At 38.0% G+C, this 21,970-nt stretch overlaps 1 protein-coding gene across 4 annotated transcripts; it reads left to right on the plus strand.

Moving 5' to 3' along the window:
* Window positions 1–3,650: 3,650 nt before the first annotated feature.
* On the plus strand, window positions 3,651–21,588 carry LOC146472773 (octopamine receptor beta-2R-like). Of its 4 annotated transcripts, none has more exons than XM_085118966.1 (2): window positions 3,651–3,771; window positions 18,089–21,588. In XM_085118966.1, exon 2 carries the CDS (start codon window positions 18,100–18,102, stop codon window positions 19,093–19,095), a length of 996 nt encoding a protein of 331 aa, XP_084975092.1. In that variant the 5' UTR covers window positions 3,651–3,771; window positions 18,089–18,099; the 3' UTR covers window positions 19,096–21,588. The 4 variants fall into 4 exon arrangements, with proteins under 4 accessions (XP_084975092.1, XP_084975091.1, XP_084975090.1 ...); XM_085118965.1 differs by lacking the exon at window positions 3,651–3,771 and adding an exon at window positions 4,181–4,546; XM_085118964.1 differs by lacking the exon at window positions 3,651–3,771 and adding an exon at window positions 4,733–4,895.
* Window positions 21,589–21,970: the final 382 nt, after the last annotated feature.

A 21,970-nucleotide genomic window follows, 5' to 3' on the forward strand; every position in this document is an offset into this window, starting at 1 on the left:
TATAAAATTGAGCCATACCGGTAAGGTTGCTTTGAAATTATTAAAATCAAATGTTTAGGTAATTCATGCGTCACAACTCCCGCCTTTTCAATTTTTTCTTTAAGTGGGATTCCTCTTTGAAAGTAAAGAGTAACGAAAGTGTGTGAAAGTTTGAAACCTAGCCAAAATGAATTTAGAACTATTATTTAATGCTTCTTCTCTGGCCACGTATATCTTACATGCCCACAATGAAAACGGTTTTAAAATCATCATTCATTGTCCTCTTTACTTAGAATCGGAAATCTCGTCTCTTAAAAAGGTGCTTTTTGCGAGCGGTGTATCTATAAATTATATGAACAAAGATTTCTTTGCTATACGGAATAACAGGGCGAGTCCATTGCAGAGATTATCGATTTTTATCACACCATTTGTTGTATAATGGTATTCTGTAAATTCTACTTCGCTTGGCCATGCTAATAAGTGCAACTGAAGTCCAGACCAAATACGTGATTCACTGAAGCGACAAATGACTTGGAGAGCAAAGAGCCGTGATTCGCTATTGCCTATCAGTAGTGAAAACCTCTCTATCTATGAATCGTAATTGACGGGCACAACGTGAGGCCTTGAGGCGGGAAGGGCTAAAATCCTTGACAGTGATGAAGTGTACATTAATATCTTATTTGTCCTCAAACTAATAGAATCCACAGTTTGTTTGCTAAAATTTTAGCTTCAGTAGGTTTAATTTTTCGGTCTGTAACTCAGTTTTAGGCTTCCCAGCTTTAAGAGATATACATATTCAGACCTCGTTCCGTCTCTGCTGATCATTGAACTGAGGTAAAGTACCCTATCGTACAAACTTTGATTAAAGTTTTTGTTCCTTACGTATATTTTGGCAACTGTCACTTCACTTCACTTCACAGTTCCGGTTTTTATTAATTTTCGAGAATTGAGAAAACGCGACTTTTTTATCTGTTTCTCTGAAATGCAAAATCACGTTAAATTTTGTTGACATAGCGGCAATAAGAAACACCTTATCTCACTTATGTTAAAACCTAACAATCACTGAGTATGTTTGGTAAAATCGAGAAAACTTTTGTCGTTTCCCTTCGTCGGGTTAACTTACCTAATTTTGCTATACGAAAGATCGACACAGGCGTAACCGCTGATAGTCGCGAGCAGGTCTGGTGAGAACGCGTAACTTTCGTTTGCTCTGACACTATACCGATGTAATCAACGCATGTCAAATTACTTGATGCGATGAGGATTGTGGCTCGGAGGACAGATATAGGAACAGAAACGAAGCCGACAGTAAATGCTACCTGACAGTTAAATCCTTTTGGTTGGTTAAAGATTTTAATATTTACTGAGTGTGTTAATGTTTTCTTAATTCCCTTTTTAGGCCGGAAAAGCTTTTGCCTTATTGCACTGAATCATTATTACTGCAATGATCCAAGCTTTTATTCTTTCCGAATAATCCAGCTGTGTAATTAACGATTCATAATTATGAAACCCATGAAAACCAAATAGAAATAAAATATAATACTAAATCAATGCAACATGCACTTTACCGACTGCATAATTGGAAAGATTTTTATATTTATTTTGTAGTTATTGTTTTGGCTTACCTTAATCACAAAAATTTACGCACGAACACTCTTACGGACGAAAAATATGTCTGAATTTTTTTTCTGTCCGAACCAACGCATAGTCGGAAAATTTTACCGTCGGAACATTGTCGTTTATATATATTTAGGTACTCCATTTGCTAAGATAATATTAATTAAGAAAATAAATCATCGTCTGCTTCAAGCTGGATTTTTTTTTAATTTGTCAGGGCAAAATCGAAGATTACTCTTCATTTGGATTTACAAGTGCATGCAGTTTCGGCTCAAAATATGTCATGTAGATCATTATATTAAGACTGATTACAGGAGAAGAAGTGTGTTTAAATCTAACATTTTAATGATTATTTTATACAGGTTGCATCCCCTCAAAGTGTTACGTCCAAAATTTCCCGAAAAAACACAGTCCAAACTGCCTGCCAAGAAATTGTCCGAAATTCTTTTTGCCCGTAGTTTATCGTACGATGTTCGTAGTTACAGTATCAATCAGTACTTGCTGCAATTTCTATTGGCTGTTAAAGTAATGCAGCAACGATTTAAAACGTGGTTTAAAAAATGGTACTCTGACCAAAATGATGAATTTTTAAGCTCCAAAGAAAAACAGTGGTCGAGTCATTTCCTTCCGTTTGCCACTACACTATAATATCTACAGATTTTATTCTATTTTTTTTTTTTTTTACAGTAAGCCCTCTCCCTGTCCGTGCACAGCTCCAAACTTTAGCGTGATAGAAATTAGCAAAAGATACTTCATTTATTATGAGGCTGAAAAGTACGCTTTAATTTCATGGCTACTTTCACCGTCTACTATCACCGTCAACCGATCAAACATCAATACGGTTATAGAACCTTTGGGTGAGTGTCGAAAGTAATTTCGGGTTTACTTTGGTTTTGCATTACTACGCTCTGTGATTGGTTAACACTTTCTTAACCGATAAGAGGCAAAGCCAAAACTAATCGTGTTTTGGCCGCACGCGTTTTCCCGCGCTTGGCGCCATTGCTTCGAATTCTGATTGGCTCGTTGTGTTGTTTCATCTGTTACGATTGGCCAGAGTAATTACTTTGGTTTTGGTTTTTGCGACACTCAATTGGAAACCGCTTGAATTAACAAGTGCTCGGCAATGGCGTAAAGTCGTGAGATGACCGTGTGCATGTTCAGTATTTACCTGAACAAATATCTGTTCGTTCAGTCCGCTTAAACAATTGAATTATCCGTAAAATAATTTCTTCTGTTAAAACATTGAATCATTCCTTCTTCGCGTACACATAATATTAATTTGAGCCCATTTGTGAAGGAAGTGGCAAGTTTATAATGATCACATTACAGCAGGTTTTCTTGGACAGCATAAATGGTAATTTATTTTTATTTGAACTGTAGAAAACACTTGAAGCAGTAGACACTTGTATTATACTTGAAGCAGGATTCCATTGTTTTATGTGTGTTTTAACAAGAGAAATTGTTTTATGAAAAACTCAAGTTGAACCAAATGTCAAATGATTAAGGTACCTGAACTAGACAGATATTTGTTCAGGCAAAACAGGCACATGGTCACCTCACGTCTTAAGACCGCATTATACAGCACGTTCTCTAGACATTGTAAATATATGAATGAAGTTTCTTTTGTTTAAACTAAAGAAAACACTTAATGGAGTAGATTTAACTGGCCTGCTTATTCTAAACAAATGCATGTGAAAAAGTCTAACAATTTGTTTCATCGATTTATTTGACGTCCATCACACGCCACTGAATTTTTCATATTTATTACTTAATGTTCTTTTGTTTAGATCTTGCCAAGTCAAGGCGATTTCAGGACTTAATTTAAGACATCGCATGTACGAAACTTATAATCAACTAGAGAAGAACTTGACGTTTTATTTAGTGCCAAAACATAACTGATTGTACTAGTGAAAAGAAAAGCCGGAAACTGAATATAACCTGTATCGAAAAGTGATGATGAGTGACAGGAGTCAGTTAAATTTTTATCCCGATTAGGAGGTATAATCACCAGCTGCCTGCCCTGCATTTCAATTCAGCATCACTTAGCTGCTTCACTGAGCCTCTTCCTGCCTGAAAAAAAGTCTTCTGCTTTTAGCGTTTACACCCGTTTAAAGTTCACGAGCGGTGTTAGCTCTGTCACTCGTCGTTAGCGTTTGAATTCGTTGCCAAGCTAAGGTAGGTCACTGCTGTGTTTAGTTTTTGATGACAGCATGAACTGTACTTAGCGCGCAATCCGTCTTCGAGAACAATTCAATGTACACAGAAGCGAAAAGTAAATTTCACAATAACACACAGAGACAAAAGAAATCTAGACAGAGGAAAAGGTTTGCTTGCCTTTGATCAAATATGAGTCAATCATATGTCAGAAAATTATTCTAAAAGAAAAACATCCCGCCTTAAACGTAGAACGGTTTAAAGCTTGTAATTTCAACAGTATTAGATCATGAGTAATTTCTGCCAAAGTTGTTGGGCAAATGGCGATGTCATGTCAAATATATATGAAGATAGGAAACATAACTTTAGAGTATTTCTGCGTTGCCATTACACTTCGAAAAGGCCTTAAAAGAGGAGACGCTACTGTATGCATATGTCAAATCCTACTCGCTAAACAGTTAAAATGAATATTATGAGTCGGCTAAAGAAAAATGGAATATCGTACTGACATCTTAAGTTAATAGAAGCTATATACTCGGAAGATAAAATAAGGCATGCAATAAGTAGATCAAAAAGATACTCACAAAGAAGAGTTCAAAGTAATCGGAATATATCACCTAAAAATTACCTTGGAAGGCTCCGGCGATGGTTACCGCCACCAGGAAACGTCGTTTTTTTTAATTTATCAATCACAACTTGAATTGATAATAATTGCAGTAAAATTCTAGTTGTCGATCGGTCGCAGCTTAAAATCCACTGGCAAGGAGGGAAATACTTAAACACAGTGAATGGGAAGGTAAGACATTTTGACTTGCTTGTCACTGCACGTAAAGCTTCTTGCATTGCTTAGCGATTAACAGTAAAAACTGACAAGAGCCAACTATATTGAGTACTTTTAAGTTTGATATGCAAATTTTATGAACTGTAAAATTACTGCAACTGAACAAAGAAAGCTTTCTCGGTGCCATGCACAATCTTTTACATCCCTTCCCGCTTTTACCGAAAAGAGAAAAATGCACCATTTTTACGTCAAACGGAAGGACGCACGAGATAGCTAATCGAGGGAATTCAAAGCACAGGTTAATACACAGAAAGAAATATATACAACAAAATGGCCGAGCAAGCTCAAAGCAGTTAGGTTGAAGGTAACTCAAGTATCTTCCTTTTCTTTAATTATGCTACGAGAGACTGTTTTTTGGTCTTTCTAGTTTAAGAACCTTATTGAATATACACCCAAACTCTGATAACCCATCGCGGTGAGATGAAAGAAAAAGATTGTTCGTTATTTGCCGCTGTGTTTTGATATTTTGGAAAGGTTTTACATTAAATGGAGTCTGCATGGCTCGGTGTAATCGCCAAAACCGATAAGGTAAGCTTTAGAGAGAGTCTATGAGGCATCTTCCACTGATCATGATTATACAGAGAAGAAATTGCCGCGCACTTATATCAGTGTCAGGCATACCGAGTGTGTTTTAAACACTGTTTCTCTTACAAGCCGCTAAAAATATTTCACAAGGATTCGTGTTGTAAACACGTCCCGTTTTCTTCAGTGAGTTGCTAAGCCTAGCGCTATTTATCAAGGCATATGTGTTTGTATAGTGGCACAGATTAAGACGATATCTTTAATAATGCATGTTATTTAATCACACACGATTCGCTTCCTGTATTTGTCATGAAACAACGTCTCACAAAGATTAAACATCATATCTCACAAATCCGTCTATACATACCATGGAGTTCTCACCAGTGTTGCTGAGTTTCAAGGATAACTAAATAAACGAAATTGGCACGGAAATTGACGCCATACGTTTATCCTGTATAACAGGCGTATACAGCTGTTTCGACAAAAGTTGTCCAAAAATAAGGGTAAAAGCGTACGCGACAATGCCGAGAGGTAGTCTGGGAAATACCCATGCAATAAATTTCAGTAAAAGCTCAGAATCCATAATGCCTCGACCGTACAGCGAAGATTTGCGATGCCAGGCAATAAACAGTTGTATTTAGAAAAGCGCGGAGCGTAAGGCTAGAGGGAAAAATATATTTTTATTTTTTATTTCTCTCTCTCACCTGGCGCTCGTGTCTCGTTCTAAAAAAACATCTGTCAGATGCAGGCTACCAGTACATTTGAATTATTACTAACAAGCCGAGCCGTCTTTGCTGTTAACTGAGTATAAATTGTGCTAACAGGCTGGAGGGTGGAAACTGTGAGCACTTTAAATTCAAGTAATTTTGGTTATTTATAAAAGGAAAAGACAGGGTTGGCCGTAACCCCACTGTTTTCTGTCGCCATAGCGCTGGCATGTATTAGTTAAGTTTAGACTGATTTTTTGGCACTTGTCACGCGTAATGGGTGATCAGACTTCTAACCAATCCCGATATGAATTCTTTTCTGGAATGCCAGTTGAATTGTGAAAGGGTAAGCTGTTGAACCTCTGGACGGACCCGTCCCCATGTGAAACGTTATTGAGTTTAGTACCCGCCTCACCCCTCCCCCGGTTATGACATGATGGTATGGCCAGGGGAGGAGTAACTTTGCCTGAATTTAACCTCAAAATAGCCAGAACAAGGTTTTAGTAAAGGACGGATCGGTAAAGGACGTCCTCTAGTTATGGACTATAAAAAAACTGCATGTTTGGGCCAGATTATTTAGAAAGAACTTTTTTTTAATTTTTTTGCACTGATATGTCTAGTCTATTAACATAAACACTGATTGTGGTGTGAAAATTATGATCTCTGTAGTCATCTATTAAATTTAGAATTACTAATTTCCTTCTTATCGAAACGACAAAAAGCAAGAATTTAATTGCTCACATATGGTACATGTAACCTCCCTCGCAGACGCTCATTTGGCTCGTCACGCAATCTTTACTCCCAACGAACGCTAACCAGCGATATATGAAATGAATGTGTTAGAATACGTTCCGTGTTGACAAACAGCTCACATTTTCATACCAAAGAACCAAATGGGTCCGTCTTTTGACATGTGCGGGATTTTCCTGGTCAAACTATATTTGAGATTCAGCAATGACTGAATGGTCACAATATTTACCTAATAGGTGGATATTTGGTTAATTGTCACATTGTTGACAGGCAATTTACCCGTAAAGTTGTGCCGACAAATTTCGATCATCAACCGGCAAGTAACTATGCATTAATGAAATACCTGCTTTTTACACGGTTTATCGGCGTGGCAGGTCAGTAACCAGGTACCCTGCTAGCAGAGCGTTTCTTGCCAGAAAGAAACGCTCTGTTAGCAGGATAGCGATAGGTAGTTAATTACACACTAGCACTCGACGTGAAATGAATCAAACGATCGATGAGGTTCAGTGGAGATTAGAGAAGATTTTTCTTCAGTAGCAGTATTCATTTTCATTCCCTTGGAGCCACTGCCAAAACAGAAATTTTCACTGTGTCTTTACATATAATCGACTGTGTAGCTTTACAGCCCAAAAACCCAGCCATAATATACTGCTCTGATTTGCGTGCACGAGTTGAACGAAACCCTTACGACCACTAACACATGAAAAGTTTATAACGCTTACCTCAAGGAATCTCCTAAATGCATGAAAAAAGAACTGTTGATCCGATGTACTGTGATAGTAGAATTGCCTGTTATATCAATGTAGTACCCACGCAAACCGATTTATAGTCCCGGCCGGTTTATAGTCTTTGAACGAGCATCCAGTAATAAGAGCCGCGTTGTTCAATAATGATAATGATTAATTATCTAAAGGCTGTGGGTTTTGCATGATTTTTTACTAGGCGGCAAGCGGAAGTGCTTCGCGCTCGCCTCTCGGCCGAAAAGCGTATCATCTAACGCATGTTTTAGGAAGCTAAACCTCGTTATCAAAACGCAGTCTGTTCTCTCTACGTTCTCTGGTCTTCAGCAGATCACCCTTCACGTCTCTTGACGTGTTTGCGCGAGGTTTGTGGTTTAGGGCAGCTTTCCTCTGGAAGGGAACTAAGGTATTCCTCGTCATTTTAGATGGGGTTTTACGCAGGTGTCGCGTTTTGCAAATCCCTCCACTCTATTTCAGACCAAAATGTGTCATTTTGTCTATACTTTTTAGACCAACTCTACTCATATTTAGACCGAAATGGCCCCAAAACGCTATCTCTTGAGGCTGCTATAGCTTATGTACCAGGTTCCCCCGCCCCCCCCCCCCCCCTCCCACCAATAAATTCATTTTGCCAAAATTTTCCGTTCATGGTTGAACTGAATGCAAATGACTGACGAGCGGATCTACTGGAAATTTTCCGAGGAAAGCTTACAATCTTAGCAGGTACATGTACTCCAGTTTTTCCTCATCCTGAACTGGCTGGAACGCAAGTACGACAAGTACCGTTGCTTGGCAGCCCGCAGTGACGGAAAAACTAGTTTATGAGTTAAGTTTCTTATATGAGCAAGCAACAACAAGTCGCTTCTATTGGGACTATAAAAGATATCACCCTTAAAGGGGTAGTGTCACCTTTTTTTCGTGACACTTTGAATAGCCAAAAGACAAATTTAAATTGATGGAATGGACAAAATAATGGTACAGTTTTGTTAACAATAACCCTTCTAGTGCACAGAAACTAGCATTACTTATTTTTGGCGGCGGATGACTAGGATGGAAATGGATTGCAACTTGAAAATTTTAGACAATTTTTTCAAGTTCTTCCTGTGTATTGTAGAGAAGTCGCCGAAAACTGCTTATAGTTTGTTGTTTCTCGGAGGAATCCCTTAGTAGTTCTTTTCTAAATATTTGAGCTGTTTTGACAAAAACACAGCAAAATCGCCGTAACGGTGCACCTTTAAGTAAGTTTGAGCTGAACTAAATTAAAAATGAAAAATAAAAAACGCTATTGCTGTCATTTACAGAAAGTTGAACTTTGCCATGTATGCTGTAGCAAGGCTTTGAGGAAGTACTCAGATAACCAATACAAACATCATATTTCCTTAATCGACATACTGTATTTGAATAAAGTAAAGTATTGTTATTACAATGATTGTCTTCTCCCCACAAGCAGTTTCTCACCTAATGGCATTTTTTGACAGCGTCAATTAGCGATTCAAAATAATTTTAATTATTTCCATTTAAAAATGGCATATGCATTATCAAACCTACAGTCCTAGAAAATAACTATGTTGGCTTTACATGCCGACACCTTCATCAACAATTTTAAGAACACAGGTGATCTGCGATCGGGAATCACTTCAGAGAGCAACAAGGATGAGAACCAAGTGACATTGAAACCAGGATTCAAGAACTTGCGAAGAGCAAACTTGACTGTCTAATTTTTGAGACGCTTTTTAAAAAAGACGTAAAGCCAACACTAAACAAACAGTCTGACTCGATCCGCGCAAAGTTTTTTTCAGCGCAGAGTATATTTTTATTCTTATATGTCCCTATGGTCTTAATTAGTACTTTGTACTCCTGGGAGTTTTTTCACGTTCATTTTGTAACGCTTAGCGTTTAGATATTTAAAAGCTTTTAATCGCTTTTGAACAGTCCCATGTTTTAAATTTACCTTTATATGCTAATTCTGCTAGTTTTAAATAGCTATCTTATAACTTAAAAATGACCTCAGATGGGTCGAAATGTCGCTTCTTTTTATCGCTAGTTTTTATCGTTGTAAGAGGTAATTTTACTTTGGAAAACGCCTGTCATATTTTTTTTGCGTTTAGAGGGACGAATAGTCCCACTAAGTATCCTTCCTTAGTCGGAAATTAATCAAATTTTGTTGGATATACTATTTTTTACCTGAACAGCTTTTGACCTCTATCTATCCTCCTCTCAGGCAATGTTAAGTAAGTATACCTTTATCTTTTTCCGAAACGAAAGTAAAATTCTTGACCACCTACCTACCTAGCCGGTTCGCATCATGATCCTCCTTGTCATTAATTCCATAAACAATGGAGAGTTTCTAAATCCCTTTCCAATTTCCGTTGTTTTCCTGTGGCAATCTTTTAGATAGGTATAATTCCGAATTGAATAACTCATCCAGCAATACAAAACAATTTCAGCAGTAATCGCATTGCTATGGACGTCCTATACTTGCCTGAAGTCGTCTTCTCATGCGCCGAATTGAAAGAGTGTTCCAATATTCAAATCAATAAAGCAAATAGTGTGCTATAAATTAAACTGTCAAAACGCCGACATTACACTTGATTTAACTGATGTGCGGCGCATCTCAGTTTAATATTGCAATTTAGAGCACTGAAAAGCCGACACATGCCGTAAAGGATCACGAATAACCCGATTTGTGGCCGTGTGATAAGATCTTTAATTGAGATGAAAACTGAAGTCGTAGTTAATTTATAAAGTTCTTGGTTGGTTCTCGCTGCCTCCACTGAGCTCGAGTTTCTTCAGTGATACCAAAAATAAATTCGTTGCTTTTGCTGTTGCTTTTGTTTTCGTTTTCTTTTTTCTTTTTTTTTTTTTTTTTTTTTCTGCTGAAGATTACATTGCTTCTGATCTAAAAAATACTGTATCAGCAAAATTTTCGATGAAGTGGCTAACAAGCTGACAATCGCTCTTTTAGGAGAATTAGCCTGAAAATCCAAGGAAAACTAACAAGAAAACTAAATCAAAAACGTGTTTTGTGTGGACATCCCGAGGCAGAAGCATTTTCAGATTTGTGTTTGTTCTCAGGGCTGTAGCCAGGCTTTCAGGAGAGGAGAGGCAAGTGTTCAGTGAGCAGAATGTGCTAGCGACAAGGGAAGTCTGGGGGCTTGCTCCCACAGGAAATTTTAAAATCGAGAAGCTCTGAAATGCAGTTTTTAGTATTTTCATTGATATTTCTTTAAAAGTCAGTCTCGCTCAGTTGAAAAATGATAGTCTTTTTATTTTTTCCAAGTCAACATTAGTCGTGGTTACACACACCTTGGGTTTGGGGCCTTCCGAAGGGTAAATAGCTTGGGTTAGGTTTAGCTCAGGTTTCATGTTACCCTTGGGGATGCGGTTACACAGTAAAAGAACTACCCTCAGGGTAAAATGTAATTAGATATGATTTCACACTGACCATGCATGCAGTTTGGTGGGAAACGTACAGATCGACATGCATGACACAAATCGAGATCTTGTAAGCTTAATTTCAGTGATTCTCCTGCTAATTATTCGACAGTCCTCCATTAATATAGCAATCCAAGAGTTTTTTGCGAGAAGACAGCGAAGAAGGCGCAAAGAAAATGTACCCGTTGTAGTAGGAATCTTCGGTTTGACTAGCGTTCCTATAAACAGATAAACAAAAAGATTGCAACTTGATCAACTTTGAAACTGATAGTCTGAAGAGGGAACTCATAAAAATAAAGAAAGAAATACTCACAGTTATGCACGAAACCTAACCATGTCATCTTGTGCTACCAGTACAGTAAGCTTATCAGAGGTCAACTCAGAGCATAGCAGGCTATTTCCTGTGTCCGCTACGTTCTGCATGACGATTGGCCAAGCCGCCTCAGGAAGCAGATAAGCCGTACTTTTCAGTTCAGGAACTGTCATGGGAAATTCTTTTGTTCTCTTTGATGTATCCATGGAAATAACCCAAAGGCAGTTTCGGTCTGGGAAAAGCGGTTACACACAAAAACATCCTTACCTGTGGGAAAATGCTAGTTACCCATGGGTAAAAGGGCTACGTGTAACCACAACTATTATTCAGTTATGCTCGTTGCTAGGCCGCCGGATACTTGCACCAATTATATCACAACTTCCATCCGGTTCCGTGCTGCTACGGCCCAGTGGTGTTAACGGTCAAAGAGGATATATAAACTCAAAACAGCATAATTTGCTCCGACGCTGACAGAACTTTCAGTGGCAACTGATGAGATTCATAGAGAATCGAAACTGCAGTCTTGCCTGAGAAACAACACTAAACACTTGTCAGAAGAAATCGCTGAAGCATCCTAGAGACTCCCATGACAGTTACTGACTGTCTTAGCTTTGAATATCTGCCGGATGCGAGCTAACGCACAAAACAATGGAGATACATGTCAGCTCCAAGAACATAATACTCGTCTTTCAGTCACGAACTGAGCAACAGAGCTGAAAACAACTGCAAGATGCCAAAGCTCTCGAAAGCGAGAGACAACAGTTATCAACTTTGTAAAGACGTGGATCTGATAGAATATCATATACGTGATAAACGAACACCCTGCAATCTCACCGCAGGTTATAGCAACAACTTGAAATCACGAGTAACGAATTCCACGGATCCTATGTCTTCCTAGATGACATATATTTAGCGCTGTCTCCTAAAGACACGGATCTATTAGACTCTCATATACGTGATAAACGAACAGCCTGCAATCTCACTGCAGATAAGCATGAAATCACGAGTCAGTTAAGAAATCCCCGGATCCCATGTCTTCATAAATAGCATTTATTTAGCGCTGTCTGATATCTTGCAGTTAATCCGAGCCGGTGAACCTAAACAAATGCCACAGAGCTAGCATATCCAATGGCATATGAAGAACTTCTCCTAACGGCTCAGAATGATCATAAAGAAAATCTCCATTCAGTATATTTGAGTTTTTCCCTTCATGATCAAGATTAACATCTCATGAAGCAGAGATACGCTATAAAGGCTTTAAGACCAATCTTTTAGCGAACTGCAGGAGTCGTGCAGGCCCGTCAACACTTTTAAACTCTCACCGCTTTTCCTACAAAACTTTGTTTTTCAGATAGCTCACGTTCTTTTTGAGATTTCTAACGGCTGTTTTCACGAAAATTTGCATCCCTTTCTTGTTTTAACAATTATCTAAAAAAAATTATTTGAGAAAAATTCGACCTTTCTTCCCCATAAGTAACCTTAAGATATGGTCTAAAATATGGTTGAACAAGCCGTATCAAATCCTGTGAAGGTGGCTGGGGGTAGAGGTCTTGCAGATTCATTTAGCTTTCAAGACTCAATTATAATTATAAACTCTATTTGGGAACAATATATATGATTTTTTTTTTTAATTTCAGAATAAAACTTAGACTAGGCAATTGTATATCATCAGCAAGTATTTCAAGTGCAAAAGTTCGGCAATCGAAAATTACATGGCTGGCATAGAATTTAACGTGGAAACTGTGTTATCTTGGCGTAAGCCACGATACATTGATAAAAAAATAAATAAAAATAAAAATAAATAAATACATTGATCAAACCCAAACCATTTTTTCGCGTGTCCAAAAAGTTTGTTACATGGCAGGAAATATGGGGACAAATATTATACAAATATTGTTTACAATCAGAAATGAGAATCACGAAAATAAAGATCTGAAGCACGAAAAGGCAAGAAATCCAAGTGGTCGCAAAATTTAATAGGTGGTTTTCACCTCACACATCGTCACGCAAGTAAAAAAATAAAATCCTCAACCATTCAATAGATAAAGTCAAGAAATTGATATGTTGTAGAAGAATGATACATTAACAACGTGTGAAAGCCACAGGGCTGTGCGATATCTCCTAATCGAGTTATTCGAGAAAATGTACCACGGAAAATTACAGAGTTTAGTATGGGACGCCATGTTGGTGCCCCGTCTGATGGGCACCAACATGGCGGCCGGAAACCAGCAAAAACATCTGGAGTTTACCTTGGCTATTTCAAAGCCATTCTTCGCTCTGCTGAACTTTCACACATTGACATTAACCCTTCTATTACATGTTAGCTGATCAGACCTGAAAAAAACAGGAGGCGAATCGATGTTTTCATGTACGTGACATGTTTAGAGCAGCAATCCTTCTGTCACGCACTGGGCAAAAATCTAAAATTCAAACTACTCTATTTTCAAAACAAAGAATGCTATCCTGCTGAAAACAAGCAAGCCGATGGAAATTTAGATTTTCTTATATGTGATGAAGATAAAAACCCAAAATTGTGTTTAGTTATGAATTTCAGTTTTTTATGACGTCATGTGAAAACCAAGAATAGGCGGCACTGGTGGAGAGGGGAAAATTTCTTCCACTCACTTTGACACAAACAAACGCCATGTCTGGCGATCGCTGTACATTCAAAAATAAAGCTTTTTCTTAAAGATCTTTTCAATCAAAAGATCTTAGCTGATTTATTAAACTTTATTTCAGTAAATGCTTTGAATATCCGGTTGCCTCCATACTATAGCTATGAGCCCGCAATGAAAGAGAAAGTTCTCGATGTATCTTTATATTTTTTGGAGTAGACAGGTTGTAATCGACATCATTATCTCCCATGCAGTTTTACTGTATTTTTTTTTTTTAAGGATCTTGCAATTGTACATAACGAAGTATTCAGTTTTCACTAATTGAGTGGGCTTGTCGTTTCCTCACGAACATGAAAAGACAGGAAATGCAAGTTAATGTGTGGCTTTGGAGAGAGGAAAATTTTATCCCACTCACTTTGACACAAACAAACATCATGTCTGGCGATCGCTGAACATTCAAGCTAAAATTATTTCTGGAAGGTCTTTTCCATCAAAATGTCTTAGCTGATTCATTGAGCTGCATGAGTTCTATTAGAAACCTTTGAACTCCCTGATCCGGTTACCTCCACACTAACTACGAGCCAGCAGTGAAAGAAAAAAGTATTTCTTATATAGTAGACAGATTGTTGTTGACATCATTATCCCTTAGTTTTATTGTAAATTTTTTCAAGGGTCTTGCAATTGTACATAACGAAGTATTCAGTTTTTATTAATTGAGTGGGCTTGTCGTTTACTCACGAGCACTTTTAAATTTATTTGGCGGTCTAAGTCAGTTCAATTTTTAGACGCTCATTCACATTACATAGGTGAGTTGCTGTGAACTGGACATGTTTCTTTACGTTTTCCTAATTTTATCCTATTTTGGTGAGTTTGTTAAATTATATACGGGATAAATGTCAATTCACACTGTGTCAACAAGCTAATGGTAGCGACAAAGAAATTCATCAACGAAGTGTATTCAATATTCATGAGATTACTTGTCTCTTTATGAAACTCAATTAGTTGGGTCAAAGGAGAGAATATTCCACCAAATTTAATGTAGACATAGTGAGAGAGGGGGCAAGTCAACAAACGTCGACTGCGTGCTTAGCACACTTAGCAACGAAGGTTTACACGTTTAGAAACGGTGTACTTTCATCTGTAAACTTGTGACAAGTCTGTTGAGCGACTAAGCAAAGAAAAAAGCGTCGATCACTGAGGAAACTTGTTGAAAACCACAAACGAGAAGAAACGAAGTTTGCCAAAACACGCGGCAAGTTAAGCCGGGGCTTCAAGGTAAACACAAAAACTAAAACTGAAATTTTCTTTCGTCGTCGCTTACTCTGCTTAAAATGGAGCAAATCAATTCAATGTGTGAGTTTAGCTGGTCTTACAAGCTATGCACTGATGGTAAAACATGACTGAAATTGGCATGTATCACGATTACCCGTTGTGATATTCTAGGTTAAAACTGAAGTATTAGTTAAAATATTCACCTTTTTATTACTCAGCTTATTTCATCTGTTTAAGGTAAACACGTCAGTTTAGAGACCTGTAATCGCACTATCGAAATACCTTTTAAGTAATTATTTCTTGAGAGCACAGCTCTTCCCTTGACGCTATACATGGCACGTTTCTGATTAAAGATGACAAACTGCTTAATTGGTAAATTTTTGGCGCTTTTCGATTTTCTGTGTCATCTCGAAGTTACAAAGGAATTTATTCTAATTTTTTTAGCCTTTTTACGTGGTCGATGTAACAATGTACTAGTTGGTTCTCTTTGTCCGTCGACATAAGATGTTTGTTCTTGTATACTGAATAGCGATCCTGACATGCATCCCTACGGGTCTTCATTAACCACACGCTGTACATTCTCTTGTTTATTTCTTTAGGTAGGAAATCTCTGACCAATGTTTAAATGATCAGTCTGGATTAATTTCTATTTTGTGGAAGTGGGGTTTTCTAAATGGGGAGCAGGGATGGCGCTGTTGAGCACTCCTCTCCCACCAATGTGGCTCGGGTTCGATTCCCGGACTCCGTATCGTTTGGGTTGAGAGTGTTGTTGGTCCGCGTCGACCTTGCTTCGAGAGGTTTTTGACCCGGTACTCCGATTTTCTCCTCTCCTCGAAAACCAGCATTTCCAAATTCCAATTCGATCTGGAGAGTGTCCCCATACTGTAAAGCGCATTTCAACATCTCGTCATGGAATTATACGCTAATTGAAATCTATATTTTGTTGCTCATAGTTTATTCGTTACCAGGAGTAACGAGAGCGGAAACGTGCATTTGTTTCATAATCAGTGTCAATGCTAATTATAATGACTTAAAGAACATTAAAATTTACGCGTTATTTGTTACGTCTGGGTGCATCTCGGCGACTCACTTGACATAAGCTCAGGAGATTCGCTATACTGACAGCAATATAAAATATTCTAGTTGAGTACATCAGTCCTCCAACTGAGACGGAAGACAAGCATTCAATCAGCGTCTCTTCTTGCTGACTGATTTCAAAAGAATAATTTCTTAAAATAGAAATCAGACAATGAAGTTAATCTTGTTCTTCTGAAGTAAAAGGTTAGATGCCTGTTCGACGCATTAATGTTTAATTGAGAGTTGTTGTTGTTGTTTTGTTTTTTTTAACCATACCATACATATGCAAAAGAAGAATTTTTGGTGATTGGATAATCACTTGATTTACGTTATAAGACAAAAACTGAATTAGTCCAGACCAAAAAATCAAGAAGATTAAGGAAGAGTACAGAAACTAATGGTATTTGGATACTTTAATCTTTGGTTTCGATCGATTAAAATAGTGTTCACAAAGTGAGATCCATTTCAAACTGAAAGGAACTATATTTGCCTGACGTCTCGTTCTCTTGTCAGGTTTCGCTTCATGCTTTGATCAGTTCTAAGAGTAATACTGATGAAGTGTTTGATTCTATACTGACACGCAAAATGAAACCGGCTGCGCAACGAACTATTTTGACAACCCTTGTCTAAGGTTTTGCCGTCAGTTATTTCACACAAGGACTAAAGTTCTAGATTTTGTTCATTCATTCATTCATTCATTCATTCATTCATTCAATCATTCGTTCGTTTGTTCGCTCGTTCGTTCATTAGTAAATTTATTTGAATTGTTTCTTTTTTCATTAAAGGGGCAGTATCATGGGAGATCGATGGGAAATATCATGACTTTTGGACAAAATTCACTAAATTTAAACTTTGAACACTGTGTTAATTAATTTCTCAATCGCTTATTGAAAGAAATATATATAGTGATTCTAAGACGAAAGGTGGAACCAAAATATAGTACAACCGGCGATTTTAGTGCGTTACAACAGCGGAATTTGAAAACGTCCGCCAGACGTTTTCAAATTTGAACCCCTCTCCATCTTGGTCACCTGCCGGCGAAAATATCCGTGGATAGTTTCTTTGCATTCTGAGAGTCTTTTAATGGAATTTTGTCATTATATCTTGGTTTCTATCAACCGAATAGCGTCTTTCCGATTTTCAATGTGTTACTAAAAATAGCATGATACTGTCCCTTAAAATTATGTCCGAGGAAATATATGACAACATAAGAGGGCAGCATGGGCGATGATGGCTTTTGGAAACTAAAATGGCTTGTTTCAAACTCAAAGAAATGATTCAAAGCACTTTCCGAAGATGAAAGCAATTTCCTACTAATGGGATATGTTTACCCAACGTTTGTCACGTTTTCGTTTTTGGCTTTGATTTAACTTTTTTAAAATCCAGTTTTTGCGTGGTTGGTCGCCTTTTAATCGCATTTGACATCACTGGATCATGAGCAACTACGGAAAACGCTAGCAAAGAAAGCGTCATTATTTTTGAACAAGAGATCGATAAAACGATGCCATGGATTTTTAAGGATCCCTTAAGAGAAACTACAATATTTTGATGTGAGGGAAGCTAAAATTAATTTAAGCCCCAAAAGAGAAGACGTCAAAGCACGGACTGCAAAGTTAGCGAAAAAAAAAGGTGATTGTATTGAATCAGGTTTTTATGTCAACATGTATCGTCAGAAGTTTCAGGACGAAGTCTATCCTATTTGTTTCATGTTCATATGGTTTTTCGACGATGTGTGGTATGCACCTGATCACTGCCATGATATAAGCAATCAAGTCTTGCTCAGGATTAAAACAGCTGGCATGCCGAGTTTGCACAGTTTGCTCAAACTGAAAGAGGCACTTGTCAAAACATTTTATAAAATACTTCAGAACAAAAAATAATTGAAAAGAAAAAGGGAAACACAGCACTGTACACGGATGCCTGTAAATAATTTGATGTCACACTAATTACTGTAGAAATAAATGTAAATTTTCTAAAAAACAATTCGCCTGAATTTAATTTCTTGTCGGTCATTTTGTAACGTTATTTTTAAATTTACCTATAATACTATCTTTCTTTACTTTCAGAAGCTGGTGAAATGGCCAGCCAATCAAATACCAATCCTGGCCGCCCACCTCCAATGATCGATGGCCCAACTTTCAAGAAGGAAGTGGTCATCGTGTCATGCACTCTTTATGTCATCATTGCCTTCTTAGCAGTATTTGGAAATGGACTTGTTGTTGGTTCATTCATTCGTCACTCTCGCCTCCGCACGATAACAAACTATTTTGTGGTGAGCCTCGCCATTGCAGATATCATTGTGGGCATCATCTCGATCCCAATATGGATCACAATGTTGCTTTATTCGACAGGCGGAGAGACGATTTCGACAGTTTACAATGTTCTGGATCTCTTTGCCGGCACCTGCTCGATTTTGCATCTTGTGGCGATTAGTTTGGAGCGTTTTTTCGCTGTGGTGTATCCAATTCGCCATCGAAACACATCAGCCAAAGTCTATTACGTCTTCCTTGTAGCTGTGTGGATTATTCCAGCGGCAGCTTGTGGATCTTCAGTGGAGTTACGGAAGACAAACCGCGAAGCCAACATGCTGTTTCTCTTCATAGCTTTTTTCGTCCTTCCCTTGCTTGTGATTCTTTTTACGTATGCGAGGATCTGGCACGCAGCTAACAGTCGAATACAGCCCAGCCATGAGCGCTCGCGGTCCATGAAACGTGACATGCGCATTGCAGTAACTATAGCTCTTGTGATTGGCTTCTTCGTGATTGCCTGGTTACCTTTCTTCACGGTTCAGTTGCTCTTGGTGTTCTGCCAGCAATGTCGACCTAGAATTTACAGCACTGATCTTCTGTTATTTGTCAAGTTCATGCACTACAGCAACTCTGCGGTCAACCCCATTGTCTACGCCGTTAAAATACCAGAATTCCGCCGGGCCTTTAAGCAACTTGTCGAGTTGTGCTTGTGCTGTTGTAAAACGAATGGAGGCCATTCCCACGCTACAGTCGGCGAGCTTTTCTCGGCTACAGACATGCGAGTGCCCTCAAACAGCTCAAGAGAAAGAGTGTTGTCACAGTGACTATTTTACGTCATTGGCCATTTTTATACTACAGACGCTGGCATAGCCTGTCTGGGACGAACTTGGGCAAACATCTGTAGTGCGTCTGCATGGTTAGGCATCTCGTAGCTCGTCTAGTAGTAGTAATAATCAAAGATTAGGGAGTGCGTTTGATGTCATCAGGCTCTCTCTTCTTTGCCAAGTTGGTGATGATGTCATCCGCCCCTGCAAAATCACCGGGGGGTGCCAAGATCCATTCGTTTAATCAACGTTGTCTCATACAATCTGGACTCCAATCTGTATTAGGAGTGCGTTCTTTCTACGTCGAACGCAATGAAGACGGGCACAAAGACGGATAATGCGTCTAGCTATCCTTGCGTCGTTCAAGACGAACTAAAGCCGATAGTTCTTCAAGACGCATTTAATCCGTCTTGGTCCGCCTTTATACTAGACGAACTACGAGACGCGTAACTATGCAGACGCACTCAAGCGGTCCCAAGAAAAAATTGAAACAAATGTGAACGTGAACCAATGGTGTGTACAAACTGTTGTTCTGAATGTTTGTTTGTCTTTTCTTTTTTCGGCAGGCGGATTATGCGTCTCTAGTACAAAAATGGCCATCACTTACTCGTCCTATATAACAGGAGAAATGAGATGCTCAATTTTGAGAATTAAGAATTATTAACAACTATTCTTCAAAGTGGAGGTGGATAGCGGTGGATATTTACCGGGTCGTTAAACGATGACGTAGACATACTACTATTTAAAGTTAGAACAGCCAATGAGAGCGTGCGAAAAACACTATGCACAAGGTTGGTATAAACTAACAGACTTAACAGCATGGAGATCATGGTACAATGCGGTCCTGGTGTGCGTTTCTCAAAGCCTGTCCCGAAGAGCTTTCGGGCCCGAAAAGTATTTTTCTTATCCCTTTTCTACAAATTGCCAGTTGTTTTCCTACAAACTAACTCAATGTGTTTTTGTTTTTTGTTTTTGTTTTGTTTTGTTTTGTTTTGGTTTTTTTTTAATATTGCAAACTTAAAATGCTTTTGCTTGGTAATGAATTTTGTGTATGTAAAATAGTTTTTCGGGTCAGAAATCTTTTCGGGCGTTTGAGAAATGCACACCTGGAGTGTGTTTACATACACAAAATTCCTTGCCAAAAAATTCAATTTTTATCATTTTGAAAGCAAAATCATTTTAAGTTTTCCAAGTTTAAAAAACAGATTGAGTTGTTTTGTATGAAAAACAGCCGGTAATCTGTAGAAAAGGGATAAGAAAATTACTTTTCGGGCCCGAAAGCTCTTAGGGACCTTTGAAAAACGCACACCAGGTGTCTAAACGTTGCATTAGGTACTTATAAATCAGTGTGCTTGGTACGATTAATTTCTTTATGGACTCGTAGATCTGATTCATCATTTTAATGGTTTCGATTTTCAAATAGTCCTTCCAAACTCATCTCTCCGTTCTACGACTTGATGGCTATTTTGTCTTTTAGACAAAGAGCTCAACATGTTCTTTTTCAGTGTGGAGAGAATATAAAAATGTACAGTGTGAAAAATATTCATGTACAGTGAACAGTAGAATCGAATAAAACAAGCAAGTGCCGGCAACCAGTGAAGTGCAGATACATAATAATCTTTCACCGAACTTTACACAGCTAATTGTGTCTCTCCCCCTTATTATGGGGGAATAAAATGCCAAGTATAAAGAAGCGAGGAGCCATGATATTTCAAACCAATTCAGTTTCATTTCCATTTATACTGACGTAAACTTCGTTGACTAAGGCTTGGCTTTGACTTTTAACTGACGTTAGATTATTTAAAGAAGGTGAACAGCCTTGAAGATAGGTGAAATAGCAAATGCTTATCTGGGTGCTCAGTAAACATGTGAGCAAAAATTTAACTTGCAACCAGGGCCGACTAACTCGGACAAAAAATGTCCGAGTACTCCGTGGGTAAAATGGAAACCGGGGATAAGTTTTTTTAGTTTGTGTAGGCTTGGCGATGTGTATATAACAGGGCAAAACTCATAGTCTTAAATGTTAATTTGTATGTCAAATCTAGCGAGGTGAATAAGCAAAGTGATTCTTCGGTGCCTACAATTACTTCAATCGGTTACTTTCTCCCTTATCTTTATCGATGTTCTAGCTCCCTGCGCACGCCATCTGTCTTTGATAGAACAAAGACATTCAAACTGCAAAATATCCAGTTGTACATTTATTCATTTATTTATTTATTTATTTATTTATTTATTTATTTATTTATTTATCTATTTATCATTGTTCTTTGGATAACAAATCTCTATTACCCAGGCAAAAAGGAAACGTGGCTGTGGCCGACCAACTTAAAAGTCGACTTCGTACATAACAAATGTATTCCAAAAAAAACTCTGGCGTAAAATTGATTGTTCTCAGGACCCAAAAGAAACAGTTTTCTAACCGAAAATAAATCGAAGTATAACCACCACTAGTTTATACATTATAATTTTTTTTTGTTTGTTTGTTTGTTTGTTTTTTTTGTTGTTGTTGTTGTTTGTTTTTTTTTGTTGTTTTGTTTTTGTTTGTTTTTTGTTTTTTTTGATTTTTTGTTTTTTTTTTACAATTCGTGCTGGTTTTATTAACTTAGTGAGAGTGAACTCAGTTGGCCTTACCGGACTAGTATACCACTAATTCTCGGCCCACGTAGAAAATGGCTAGACTTGTAAGGAAAGAACAAAATACTGTTGAGAAAGAAAATTAAAAAGAGGACCAATACACCGGGTAAATAGCGACTTTTTGTTTTTAGTCTAGAACAGTATACATGTATTGTCAATTGTAACCGATGGCGAATGTCGCCAAGAAAGGCGGGAAACTTGCCGTCGCCTGAAACCCAGTGTGACAACTTAGGAGGTCACA

Source organism: Pavona decussata, unplaced genomic scaffold (genome assembly GCF_977016875.1).
Source record: "Pavona decussata unplaced genomic scaffold, jaPavDecu1.1 SCAFFOLD_96, whole genome shotgun sequence".
Taxonomy (NCBI): Eukaryota; Metazoa; Cnidaria; class Anthozoa; order Scleractinia; family Agariciidae; genus Pavona; species Pavona decussata.

Coding starts and splice junctions, on each gene's coding strand:
- LOC146472773 (XM_085118966.1), top strand. CDS start 18,100: ATGGCCAGCCAATCAAATACCAATCCTGGCCGCCCACCTCCAATGATC.